Below are 13501 nucleotides of genomic sequence, written 5' to 3'. Positions count from 1 at the left end.
TCAGCATGTGGCCAGTTTTGGGACTTGCTTTGCATTTAGGAATCTGAGATTAAAGTTAAGCATATCAGCAAGAGCATATATGTGTATGACTGACTGATCAGGCCAGCCATTTGCATGCAACAATTAGTGCTATCACTGTGATGCAAAGAAAACCTGCGAGTGTACAAAATTGGAACTGGAAATTGCGCTGCAGTTCAGTCAGCATTTGAAGGCGTAAAGTAGGTTATTGTTTCAAGTTGGAACTCTACATTAGAACTTGTCAGTTCAAAACCTAAGGTTTCAATGTCAACATTCATTCGGCGACCAACACCAACAAAGTTTAAACAGAATTACCTGGAAAAACTCAGCAGGTCTGGCAGCATCGGTGGAGAAGAAAAGAGTTGACGTTTCGAGTCCTCATGACCCTTCAGCAGAACTGAGTAAAGTTAGGAGAGGGGTGAAATATAAGCTGGTTTAAGGTGGGGGGAGAGAAGTTGTGGGGGGGGGGGGGGTGGTTGTAGGGACAAGCAAGCAGTGATAGGAGCAGATAATCAAAAGATGTCACAGACAAAAGGAACAAAGAGGTGTTAAAGGTGGTGATCTTATCTAAGAAAATGTGCTAATTAAGAATGGATGGCAGGACACTCAAGGTACAGCTCTAGTGGGGGTGGGGTGGAAAGACTGACAGGGTATTACAGTTATAGATTATAAAATAATGGAAATAGGTGGGAAAAGAAAAATCTATATAAATTATTGCAAAAAACAAAAGGGAGGGGGAAGAAATGGAAAGGGGGTGGGGATGGGGGAGGGGGAGTTAAGATCTAAAGTTGTTGAATTCAATATTCAGCCCGGAAGGCTGTAAAGTGCCTAGTGGGAAGATGAGGTGCTGTTCCTCCAGTTTGCGTTGGGCTTCACTGGAACAATGCAGCAAGCCAAGGACAGACATGTGGGCAAGAGAGCAGGGTGGAGTGTTAAAATGGCAAGCGACAGGGAGATTTGGGTCTTTCTTGCGGACAGACTGCAGGTGTTCTGCAAAGCGGTCGCCCAGTTTGCGTTTGGTCTCTCCAATGTAGAGGAGGCCGCATTGGGAGCAACGAATGCAGTAGACTAAGTTAGGGGAAATGCAAGTGAAATGCTGCTTCACTTAAAAGGAGTGTTTGGGCTCTTGGACGGTGAGGAGCGAGGAAGTGAAGGGGTAGGTGTTGCATCTTCTGCGTGGGCATGGGGAGGTGCCATAGGTGGAGGTTGAGGAGTAGGGGGTGATGGAGGAGTGGACCAGGGTGTCCCGGAGGGAACGATCCCTATGGAATGCACCAAACACATCTTTTCTGTTTTTGTTTTGGATTTCCAGCATCTGCAGTAGTTTTTTGTTTTTACCAACAAAGTTTAACTGGTCAGTTATCTCAATTGATGTTTGTGGAACCTTGCTGTATGTAAATTGGTTGTGTTTGCTGACATCACCAGTGTTTGTATTTCAAAAGTAATTCATTGGTTGTGAAGTGCTTTGGGACATTGGGGATTTGAAATATGCAACATTAATACAGATTTGTTCTTTAGTGTTCAAGGTGCATATTGTAGAAACAAGTTAATAGCTGTTATGGTTTAATATGATGGGACTGAAATAGAATCACATAATCTTAGCACAGAATATCTTTAACATTCAGTCTGGGACTGCCCAAAATAACATATCACTGACCTTTACCCTTCTCAAAAATTCAGTGAGTCATAGTTACACTCTTCTTAACATTCATGGCCTTTGTCCTCAATGTCTATTCTTTAAGCATGTTTATGCTGCCATATGCTGATACATGAAGAGAATTTTACCTTTTCTGGGGGTGTAGGGAGACCTCCCTCACTGAATCAATAAGAGTTTCCTCACAGGTTGCACGGTAAAATCAGCGACTAGTGCAAGAGTGCACTGGATCTACCCTGAGTATTATAATAAGTGTGTGTTTGACGGCAGGCAAGCGTTATCTCTGGTGCACATTTAACCCTTCCATGGAGTCCAAGGCTCAATTTTCCATGGGTTCCGAAAATGGCTAATGGAGCTTTCGCAATTTCAAGCCTTGTTTCTATTGGCTCCTCTAATGGGCCTAATATGATTACTGGGGACTGGCAAAATCCCAGCAAAGAAGCAGAAGAGTACTGCTCATTTTCTAGCTGAGCACCATTCTTCCACCATCCTGAGAATTAAAAAATGATTTCAAAGTTAAGTAATGTAATTTGTCTCACATAGTAAAAGGCCTAAAGCTGAGTGTTTAAATGTAGTGTGAGTTCTTTTCAAGCAGATAAATGGCTCATGGCCCCAAAAGTGCCTTGAGCTGACTGTAATTTGGAGTGTAATGTCGGTTGTTGCAAAAGACCTTTAAATCCAGTATCATTTTGTCTAATGCCAATGTAAACACAGTCAGACCCTTCAGAATTCAGCTCACCACTGATCTCAGTATTGTCTCTGATGTACACATGATGGGGTTTTTGTGTTTTTATTAAGGCCAGTGGAAGTGAAGGAAACTAGTTTTATTATATTAAAGGCAATAAAGATGTTGTCATTTTGATAAGTGTTTTTGTGTTTAGAAGTCACATTAGACTCCTTTGAATCCAGTGTGTAATGTGACCTATTCATATTATTCAGACGTTTCCATGTTTACACTGTGGTCAATTTTTCCTTAGAAGTGCTGATGAGCATGCCTTCACTTTGGCTTAGTGATGACACTCCTGTCATTGAGTCAAAAGCCCCACTCTAGGGACTTCAGAACATAATCTAGAATGATACATCCGTATATAATGAGGGAGCTTTGCATTATCAGATGATATGCTAAATTGTTAAGGTGGGCATAAATTATCCCATGACATCATTCAAAGACGATCAGAGAGTTCTCCTGTTACCTTGGCTCTTCCCTTAGCGAACATTTAAATACATTATTTGACCATTATCTCATTGCCATCTAAGGAACTTTGTATGCAAATTGGTTGCCACTTTCATCTGTATAAGAACTGTGACTGCAGTTCAAAAGGAATTAACTAGCCGTAAAATGCTTTATAAAATCCAGAGGATGTGCAAGTTCCTATACAAATGCAAAGTTGTTCATTTTCAGGATTGAAATTACGCTCCATTGTGGGTTTTGGTACCTCTGGTAATGCTGTTACCATATTGTAGGAGTGCCTCTGATGTGTTCTTACTGCCCAGGAAATTATAGCACAAGAGCTGATCAGATGATCGCACCTGTTCTTTCAATTGGAGCTACCCACATTTGTTTGCCCTTGCCCCAATTTATATAGAATTAACTCAAAAGTTAATTGTAAACTGAGAGCTGAGAAACTAGTTGTGATTGAGTGATAATTGATAGGGGAGGGCTAGTTTATTATCTTGTTGACCCACAAACATGGCCCAGTGCACAGATTAGCAAGGAAGATTGGAACTTTTTCCATTTTGCCTTCAAAAACTGAAGAGCTTTGAATAGAAATGTGAAAGTAATAAATGACATTTTTGGGCTATTGTGTGTATAGCTGCATCAGATTATTAATGAATGTAAAGCGATACAAGTTATACCAAAACTTAGCAGTGGCCTAAATCAAGATTGCAGCAGAGATCCCTGAAAGGTAATAATGCCCGGATTTTATGATCAGTGGTGAAGTGACAGTGCTTGCTGCCAACCTAGAAGAAAACTGGCCACAAAGATCTAGTGAACTCCCAACATTACTTGAATTCCGGCGTCAGCTGTAGGGGCTCTCTGGTTTTCAGCAGTAGTGATGTCATCGACAGTTTAAGCAGCTAATCACAATGAAGAACTCTCTCAGACAGCAAACCAGGAAGTAAAAAGCACTGTTTTAATTATTTTACAAAGAAGAAACAAAAATTGGGGCATCCACATGGGGTTAGGGTAGAAGCTAAAGTATTATAAATATTTTTTTTTAATTATTTTTAAAATCTGAAATTGTTATCAATGGCAAAATTAGTTTTTCAGGACCAGAGAGGTTGTTCAGTAATAATTATTTAGTATGCTATTACAACCTAGTTATACCTCATTCAACAAGACATAACTTTTCAAGGATTTTTACAGTGAGACAATAGTGTAAAAAGTTGAAATCCTGATTTCTAAAGATTCCCATCTGTGAGGACTTCAACTGTGCACCCTGTGGAGGTATGGGGAATCACGGCAAGTTCTGGATTTCTGTGTTTAACTGCACATGTGCAGAAGTTGTTATCAGTTCCGCAGTTGTAATGAAAACGCACGCTGACAGCTTCCCCGTCATTACGGCTGCACAATTTGGGCCATTATTAGCTGCAAGTTTGCTGCTTTATGGGAAAGAGAATTAAGTGCTCTGGAAGTCATTATTAGTTTCGGCACAGTCTGTGGAGAGAGAAAAATCAAGTGTTATGTTTGGCTGCAGTTTCAGTTGAAAAATGATGGATACTGTTTAAGCTGCCCAATTTAAGAAAGATCCTTGTTTTCGTTAGGTTCTGGCAGAGCTAAAGGAGTATGCCACAGAGGTTGATGTTGACTTTGTGCGGAAAGCAGTCCGTGCCATTGGCCGCTGTGCCATCAAAGTTGAGGTAAGTACAATGGTTTCAAAAATTCTACTTTTGCTGAAGAACAGCATTATTGCAGTGTTGCCAAACTTTGATCAGCTCATAAGTCTGTCAACCTGGGCAAGTTTTTAAATCCGCTAATGAGGTAGGGATCTTTAGATGTGTTGAGATGTGTTTAAATTTTCTCTGTGAATCCCAAGGATTGGAAGAGGGGGTGAGATAAAATTTATGTAAATTGCAGGACTTGGTTGTGTTGCCAGCACTGCCTAGCATTAGACTCCTGATGTTTTGATGGTGAATAATCAGAACTTTTATCCATTGTGCAAATGGACTTGCTTTTTTAACCTTAAACTATACAACTTGTAAATTATCAAAGGAAAGGTGGACCATCTGTGAAGTTCTTGCTGATGAGTAATTGGCTGACGAGTGATTGGTCACTTTTAGTGAGGCTGAATGCTGTGTGGATATCTCAAATTTAGCATTTCACTTTGTTTTATAAAAATGCAAAGAATATTTAAACGTTGAGTGCTAATGGCAATATTTCATTGCTGAAACATGATTTTATAAATCTGCATGAAGCAATATGATGCAAATTAATTTTCCAGTGTTGAATGGCCTGAAGAGAAAACACCCATTAAACTAAGGAGCTATGACTCCACACCATGACTTTGAATCACAGATGCTGACTAGTGGTTTGGGAGCTGATTGGCACAATTGAAGGATGATTATTTTGGCTTCTGCAAAATTCCTATGTTCCTTGCTCTTTTCTGGAGATGCCAACTGATGCTGGAATGCAGGTGCGAATGGGTCTTCACAGCCTCACCCAAGCTGCCATTCTTCTGTGTTAGGAGGGCATCACAGCCAGCCCCTACCCTGATCTCGCCTGTTACCCTCTTGCATTGTGTCACTGAAAATTTGATCGTACTTGCAGATCTATTGGAGGATAATGAAGGGGAAAGCTAATTTATATTAAAACTGTTTTCCTTACCGCTTTCTAAACCTGCACTTCTTAAATTTTATTTGTTTGGCTTCCCACTAAATGCTAAGGGCCATCCTGACTAATGGAGTTGTTTGGATTCATTGTTTGGAAAATCAGTTCTGATACGCGATCTGCTCTATCCCAGCAATCTGCCGAACGTTGTGTCAGCACACTGCTTGACCTCATCCAGACCAAGGTGAATTATGTCGTCCAGGAGGCTATTGTGGTCATAAGGGATATCTTCCGCAAGTATCCCAACAAGTAAGTGGGGCAATGGATTTTGGGGGGAACTCGGGAATGAATTATAGAATACAGGGTGAATATTCTTCTCTTGGTGCTGTCCAAAAGAATTTGATGGCTGCTTACTGGCGGTGCTGTATGCTGTGACTACAACCTCAGTGTCCAATGTTCCTATCAGGCCTGATTCTTAGTTGTGTAAAGAAGCTTATGGTAGTTTCTTCCTCTCATACAGTCATAGAGTCATCCTGGCATGGAAGGAGGTCGTTCGGCCCACCGAGTCCATGCCGGCTCTTTGTAGATGAATGCAGTCAGTCCTACTCCCCTGGTCCATCCCCGCAGATCAAGTTTATTTCCCCCAAGTGCTCAACCAAACTCCTTTTGAAATCATATATATACTTTATATTTCTGTGCACTCGTGGGCCAAAGTCAGTGTGGCCAGCAGGAAAGTGTTGGTCAGGAGAATAATGGGGATAAAGTTTAACATCATCTTTCCTCAGAGTTGCATATATTTTAATGGTACTTTTTGGGAGCAGGGCAGAGGGAATTTCACTTCATTTATTTTATGAGCTACCTTATTTTAATTAAATTCACTATCAATATTCCTTACAGTGCACCTTATTTTAATCAAGTTCGCCATCAATGCTCCTTGGTGCAATTCTAATTTATTTGAAATAATCAAGTATGTTTTCTTGGAAGTTACTGTGACAAATTTGAAGAACAAAATTGCTACATATATGCTATCAAAAATAATCAGTATGGAATTAATCGTAAGCTAAAAACGGAATAGTGAGTAGTCCTACAGAGATTTAGAATATCTGCAATAAATGAAAATTCAGCCCTTGCTGGAAACTGATTTATTTTAAATGTATTTGTTCATGGGTTGTGGGCTTCGCTGGCTAGGCCAGCATTTATTGCCCATCCCTTATTGCCCTTGAGAAGGTGGTGGTGAACTGCTGCAGACCATGTACTGCAGGTACACCCACAGTGCTGTTAGGAAAGGAGTTCCAGGATTTTGACCCAGTGACAGTGAAGGAACAGTGATATAGTTCCAAGTTAGGATAGTATGTGGCTTGAAGGGGAACTTGCAGGTGGTGGTGTTCCCATGCATCTGCTGGCCTTGTCCCTTTAGGTGATGGAGGTCGCAGGTTTGGAAGATGCTGACGAAGAAGCCTTGGTGTGTTGCTGCAGTGCATCTTGTAGATGGCATACGCTGCTGCCACTGTGCGTCAGTGGCAGAGGGAGTGAATGTTTGTGGACGGGGTGCCAATCAAGTAGGCTGCTTTGTCCTGGATGGTGTTGAGCTTCTTGAGTGTTGCTGGAGCTGCACTCATCCAGGCAAGTGGCAAGTATTCCATCACACTCCTGACTTGTGACTTGTAGATAGTGGACAGGAAGGTACAGGAGAATAAAATTCTGCTAAGCATTTACACATATCTTCCAAATAAAAAGGACCTTCCTGTGTCAAAAAGAGACTAGGAAAGTATGGCAACATAGTGTTAAATGCAAAACAAAGACTCTTAATTGAAAGCACCGATAATTTGGTTTAAAGTTGGGGGAAAAAATTGATGTAATAATCATGTGACTTTGATTTGCCAGATATGAGAGCATCATTGCAACCTTGTGTGAGAACTTAGATTCACTTGATGAGCCAGATGCACGGGCAGCCATGATCTGGATTGTGGGTGAATACGCAGAGAGAATTGATAATGCTGATGAACTGCTAGAAAGTTTCCTGGATGGTTTCCATGATGAGAGTACCCAGGTGAGACCGCTGGAGTCGCTTAATGGCTGAGTAGTGAATGAGAATTATCCACCTCTTGATTCATTCCTAATTTGAGAATCACTGAAGAAAGGGGAGCTCAAGGGAAGGAAAATGGGTGACCGCATGCTCTTAAATTTGCACCTCCGAGTTAGGGTCACCTGCTCCTGCCTTAGCCAGGGGAGCAGGGGGTGGAGGGAAATGGAAGGAGAGATGGCATGGAGAAACCTGACGATGGATCAAAACAAAATGGGCTAAATTTTATGTTAAATGAATTTATTAACCTTAAAGATTTGATAATGGAGATAGGGAGCTATTTAAATCATAAGTAAATAACAAGTTTGTATAATGTAAAGTTTCACAGTTGAAGAGAGGTAACTTGGTAAAGGCTGAGGAATTCCTGGGCCTTTGTAAAACACTGGAATAGTTTCCATGCATCAGCCCACATAGCTATCAAGCAAAGATGTAACCTGACTGATTTTGCCACTCCTCTGTGGAGGTTGGGATGAATAATTTCTGTGATCTTTCTGACAGGTGCAGCTGACCCTGCTTACGGCAATTGTGAAATTGTTTTTAAAGAAGCCGACAGATACTCAGGAGCTGGTCCAGCAGGTCCTCAGTCTGGCAACGCAGGTAAGAAAGCAGTGCAGTGCTTGGACGTTGCTGAGGGAATATCGGAGTTTGTACTGAAAAGACGATTGCACTCAGGAGATTTTGCTGGATGCTGCCAGATTTTAAACTCCCTCACTGGGGTGGGCGGGGGGAGGATTGTAGGAATTCTTTGCCCATTTGATCTCATCACATTCAAAATACTGAAAATTATCATGGGAGGACTGTGCAATTTATGTTGTTAATGCTACTGTTAAGTTAAATCTGCCTTTCAAGGATTAAATTCACAGAACAGCAAAGCTGGGCAATGAAGATTTAGGAGTCAGTTGAAGAATCTGAATTAGAGTGTTTTAGATAAGTGTACTGGGAATATCTAAAGCACTTACTGAGGTAGGGATGTTTCCCAGGAGTCTGCAGAGAATATAACCTTGAGAAAAGAGAGAGCTTGGTTGACAGGGCTGCTGGCAAATTCCTGAATGGGGAAGGAATTGGAAGCCCCACCCTTTCATTTCCTATGTTTGCTCAGAGAAGATAGGGTAAAAAGAGACACTGGGGCAGATTTTAAACATGAAGTTGTAAAGTACAGGTCTGGATCCTAAAGCTGGGTGCTAAGATACAGCTAGTTAATTTTTGGAATTAGACTTGTTTTTGGCAATACCCTTCTTTCTGTCAGTTTTTGAAAAAGACAGGGTGCATGCTTTTGTTATTTTGTGAGGAGAGAAGTGAGATTGAGTGAAGGAAATATGATTTGCTTTTACTGTTACTCGACTTTACTTGTTGCTGTTAGAACTTTGTCTCATTGGTGTTCCTCAGTCTCCCTACTGAAGAATTGGAGAATTGGATGTGAGATCATATCAAAACAGTTCAGATAATGAAGATTTACTTTTAGATCCATGGGTTATTCTATTGCATAATTGGATATTGGGCTATTTGGGCGCATTCTTGGGCATCAAGATATTCGGACCACTTATGAATGTGACCAAGACAATTTATCAAGAGGCAGACACAGTTTGACCAGATTTTAACAAAATACCAGCCATACTGTCTACAGTTCAGTGTCCCACTCACTGCTCCTTAAATGAGTTTAGTATTCTGGCGTCAACCACTGTGTTTAGCAACCTATTTGAGCTTTTGTAAAATAAATTTTTCCTGACGTCTCACATTCTGCCTGTGAGAACCTGTACCCTCTTGTCTTATTGCCCTGACATATTGAGAAGTATGGTTTGATTAAAATATGTTCTCTATTCTGTTTAGTATTTATGTTCTTTTGTAAAGGTTCCCTCTGAGATACCGCTTAAGGCTGAGAGATTGTAGTTTATCAAGTGATTTTTCATAATTCTCCTGACACTGCCTTGTAGCCAGGTAGTACACTTGTATTGCAGTTGTCATTATTGTATGAGTTGTTCCTGGCACAGTCTGACCAGGGTACTCTACAACTCCTGCCTAATTTCTAGGTATTGATACTCACTGGATTTTGCAAAGTAATGCATCACGCTGAATCTGGAGCATGTCAAATAAGTTACCACTCAGGTGACTTACTGCAGATCTAAATACCATTTTTGTGAAAAGAAATACCAGTAGAAATAAGATTGGACCAATAAAAATATAATATCTCCAATACTATTTACCTATGGGCTCCTGCATGATGCAAACATTTTCCTTGATACCTCTGATTCTCCTTTGAAATTCAACAACCTCCCAACTTATCTAAAAATGCAAATGTTAGATCTAATCTATTTACTTGTACCTCAAACTTAACATATTTAACTATTTCATATTTCCAAACATCCAAACAGCTTGACTCCTGTCAACCTCTTGCCCAGCTTAATTAAATCCCACTCTCACACACTCTCACTCACACACACTCTCTCACTCATGCACACGTGCCCTTCTTTACAGAATACCACAATATTTCCCAAAATATTTTTTAAAAGCCCACACTCCCACTACATAGCGCTGTGGTAAGGAATGTGAACAAGGGAGGGCCCTTAATTCAAGTCCTTTCTCTGTGACTTATTAGTGTATTACAACCAGGAACATTGGAAGGGTTACAATTTGCCTCAGTGCACCTGGGAAAGCGTGGGCAGACATTTGTGGAATGGCTCTGGTTTCTACTCTTTGTGGTACCTATGTGAATGTTGGATGAGGCAGGATTGGGCTGTAATGCTGTTCATGGCAGAATAAGTTGATGATTTGTATAGGCTTGTTGTTAAACCCATTTGAGTGAGATGCTCAGCTGCTGAATCTTGTGCTGGCAAAAGCCCCTGCCTACACTTCAGGAAGAGAAAAATTAAAACTCTTGTTATCGAGTATGAAGGGCCTTGTGAAATAAATTAGTTTTGGAATGAATTGAACCTTGCTGATACAGAAGAAAATCTTTGAAATGCATGAAATTGAATTGATTGTTAATAAACTGTAATAAAATGGCAAAATATTGGAAATGATGCAGGTTAACCAATAGTTTCAGAATTGTGGGAAATTGAGTATTACACACCATTTCATGTCCGAACGCTATTATCAAGGCAGAAACACTGAAATCCTAGGAGCAGTAGCATTACACCCTTGTGCCCTGCTTATGTTGGTGACTCCTGTAATGCTAAACATTCTACTCCTTAACCCCTGATCTTCCATTCTACATGCAAAGCACAGGCTCTTAAAGCCCTTTCTTGGCATCGCCCAAAAACTACTAGATTTATCACTTTTCATGCTCTTCAGCCTCGGTGGTTTCATGTAATATGGCCTTTAGCCTTTTACTTAGATCTTGCAATTGAAATGAATTGAGCTGAATGAATTTAGAATGGATCTATAATATATTAGTTCCCTTTTGGTAGAATTAAATGAAATGGATGTTTTGAGCTGAGTTGAGTGAAGCATCCTAAAATAATTTATACAACATAACCTTCATGATGGACAAGTAAGTGCTGAACATATTTTTATGAAAGGAAAGTTGTGCATTGATTTCATGCTGTTAAAGCAAAGGTGATGGGGAACGCTCATGCTTAGAGAATGCAAAATGGGTAACAGTAGATTAACCAGTCCAATTCTGTCTGTGCCTGTTAGCTGTCTCTTCACTTTTCCCTTTGTGTGATTTTGATCTGGTACATGCTGAATTGAATAAATAAATGCATGGAATTCATGGGCCTGTGGAGCTTTTAAAAGGAAAGCATTTAGTGTGTGATATGTTACCAAGTGCCTTGTTTACAGACATGTTATGGAGCTGGTGTTGACAGTAGTATTGGATTTTATTGGAGGTGAAAAGAAAACAAAATACTGAGAAACAAGCATAAAAGTGCTGGAACTACATGGAAAGTTAACATTCAGTTGATACCTGGAATGTTGATGTTTCTCTTTCAGACTTTGACATTTTGTGCATTCACCACGTTTTCTGGAGTTTATTGGAATTATGTTTAGGGGAGTAAGATCTTATTACAAATACAATAGTGAACATGTATGAGATTTGTTTTCTCAGTTACTGTGGGTATAAGGAGTGAAGTTGTGAATTTATATCCCTTTTACCTCTGATCTTTCCTGTTTCTTATCAATGATTTATTCAATTCACTGCAGTTTACTCAATAACTTTGAACTTTTACCATGTCTAGCTGTTCAACAAATGTCTGAACTTACTGCCACTTCCTGCCTGTTGCTTAATACCAGATTTCTTGCTTTTCTGTTTTCTTTTCAAAATTCTACATAAAACATGCACAAACAATTCTTCCCCCGTTCTATCCTATCCCAGACCTTCCCTTCTGTTCTACCTCCCCCTCCCCCCTTTCAGCAGCATAAAACTCATCACATTCTTACCTCTCTCCAGTTCCAAAGAAGAGTCATATTGGACTTGAAACGTTAACTGTTTCTCTCTCCACAGATGATGCCAGACATGCTTAGCTTTTCCAGCACTTTCTGTTTTTATTTTTGATTTCTGCAGTATTGTGCTTTTATTAAACAACATTTCACCCCGCCACTTCTGTGAGGTTGAGGTATCTGTGTAGTCAGCAAACCGTTTCTTGTTCATTTAACTTGCACAGCGCGGGTTATTCTGTGGTCCTACACTGCGAATATGCTAGTTGTAGATATTGCATATACTGCTCATTGTGTAATCTGACATATGCTTGAAGTGTAAAGAATTTATGTGAAGATGTTCCAATGTGCTTGGTACCTTACCATAGAGCACCAGGAGTCCTCAGCTTGAGAGTCTGAATTATATAGTTTCAGAAGGTGATGTACCAAATCTTTTAAAAGTGTATCCAGTGGGAGAGAGTGTTCTATGACGTACAGATTTATCTTGATGTTTACAGTCAGTATTTCGATGTGCTGAAAAGACTTGTAATGACTTATTTACTGACAAGTACCAAACATTGAATAAGGAGTAATGTGGCAAAGATAGTAGATTTGCTAATATTCAGTTTTCTGTTTGTAGGATTCTGATAACCCTGATCTCCGTGACCGTGGCTATATTTATTGGCGCTTGCTGTCCACAGACCCTGTGGCTGCAAAAGAGGTGGTACTGTCTGAAAAGCCGCTGATTTCTGAGGAGACTGATTTGATTGAACCAACCCTGCTGGATGAGCTCATCTGTCACATCGGGTCGTTGGCATCTGTTTACCACAAACCTCCAAATGCATTTGTGGAGGGGAGCCACGGGATCCATCGCAAGCACCTGCCAATGCAACTTGGAGGGTTAGTACCAATGAGAACCAGGCTATAAAGTAGATAGACTTGGTCAGACATTTTCTGTTCAGTGTAAAAGTGCACACTTGTTATCTTAAAATACAGGGCCCTGTGATACCTGGCGCCTGCCGATTTGCTTCATCTAGGCAAGACGGATGTGATTTCATACTAGGTAGCAACATTTTTCCCTTAGTGCACACTAGTCTTTTGTTGCACGATGTTGCATTGCTTGTGTTACGGACAAGAGGGGGGTTAATGTAAACAACATTAATTTCTCCTCTCTCCACCAGTCCATAAACAAAGATTTTTTTGATTTGCTTTCCCCTTTATAAACGGTGGCATATTCCCTAACCCCCTCAGTTTTTGTGTGATCCAATTATCTATTAATAACCCCTCAGCAAACTCGAGATAAGGTGAACTCAAAGGGTTAGTTTATTTGCACACACTCAAACCATGGGAGGAGGGTAAGCATTCATGCAGTAAAAGAGGGATGGAGAAAATAGATATTATAGTGCAGAGACCACAGGGAAAAGAAATAGTGTTCACGTGAGCCCAGAATCAAAGTCCAATACGGTGTTCCTTTACAGAGGTCAATGGGCTGAAAATCAGTATAATTCACTTTTCCATTGGAGTTGACTTCACATGTTGCAATAGGCATGCAAAGATGCCTATCAGTTGTGTAGGCGATGGTACAGAAGTTCCAGAAGAAACAGTGTGCATCAGGCCAGGTATTCAA

General features: G+C 40.4%; 1 protein-coding gene across 3 annotated transcripts in view; it reads left to right on the top strand.

The window, feature by feature from the left end:
- ap2b1 (adaptor related protein complex 2 subunit beta 1) overlaps nt 1–13501 on the top strand; it is a 273294-nt gene that overhangs the window by 68228 nt on the left and 191565 nt on the right. For all 3 annotated transcript variants that reach the window (XM_078548661.1, XM_078548660.1, XM_078548662.1), the window contains exons 9-13: nt 4439–4534; nt 5635–5750; nt 7326–7491; nt 8023–8121; nt 12515–12774. In XM_078548661.1, the coding sequence (XP_078404787.1) occupies nt 4439–4534; nt 5635–5750; nt 7326–7491; nt 8023–8121; nt 12515–12774 (737 nt within the window). The remainder of the gene's footprint in view (nt 1–4438; nt 4535–5634; nt 5751–7325; nt 7492–8022; nt 8122–12514; nt 12775–13501) is intronic.

This window comes from Cetorhinus maximus, chromosome 9, assembly GCF_964194155.1.
Source record: "Cetorhinus maximus chromosome 9, sCetMax3.hap1.1, whole genome shotgun sequence".
NCBI classification, from domain to species: domain Eukaryota; kingdom Metazoa; phylum Chordata; class Chondrichthyes; order Lamniformes; family Cetorhinidae; genus Cetorhinus; species Cetorhinus maximus.
The sequence above is the reverse complement of the archived record's forward strand: the minus strand, read 5'-3'. Positions and strand labels throughout refer to the sequence as shown.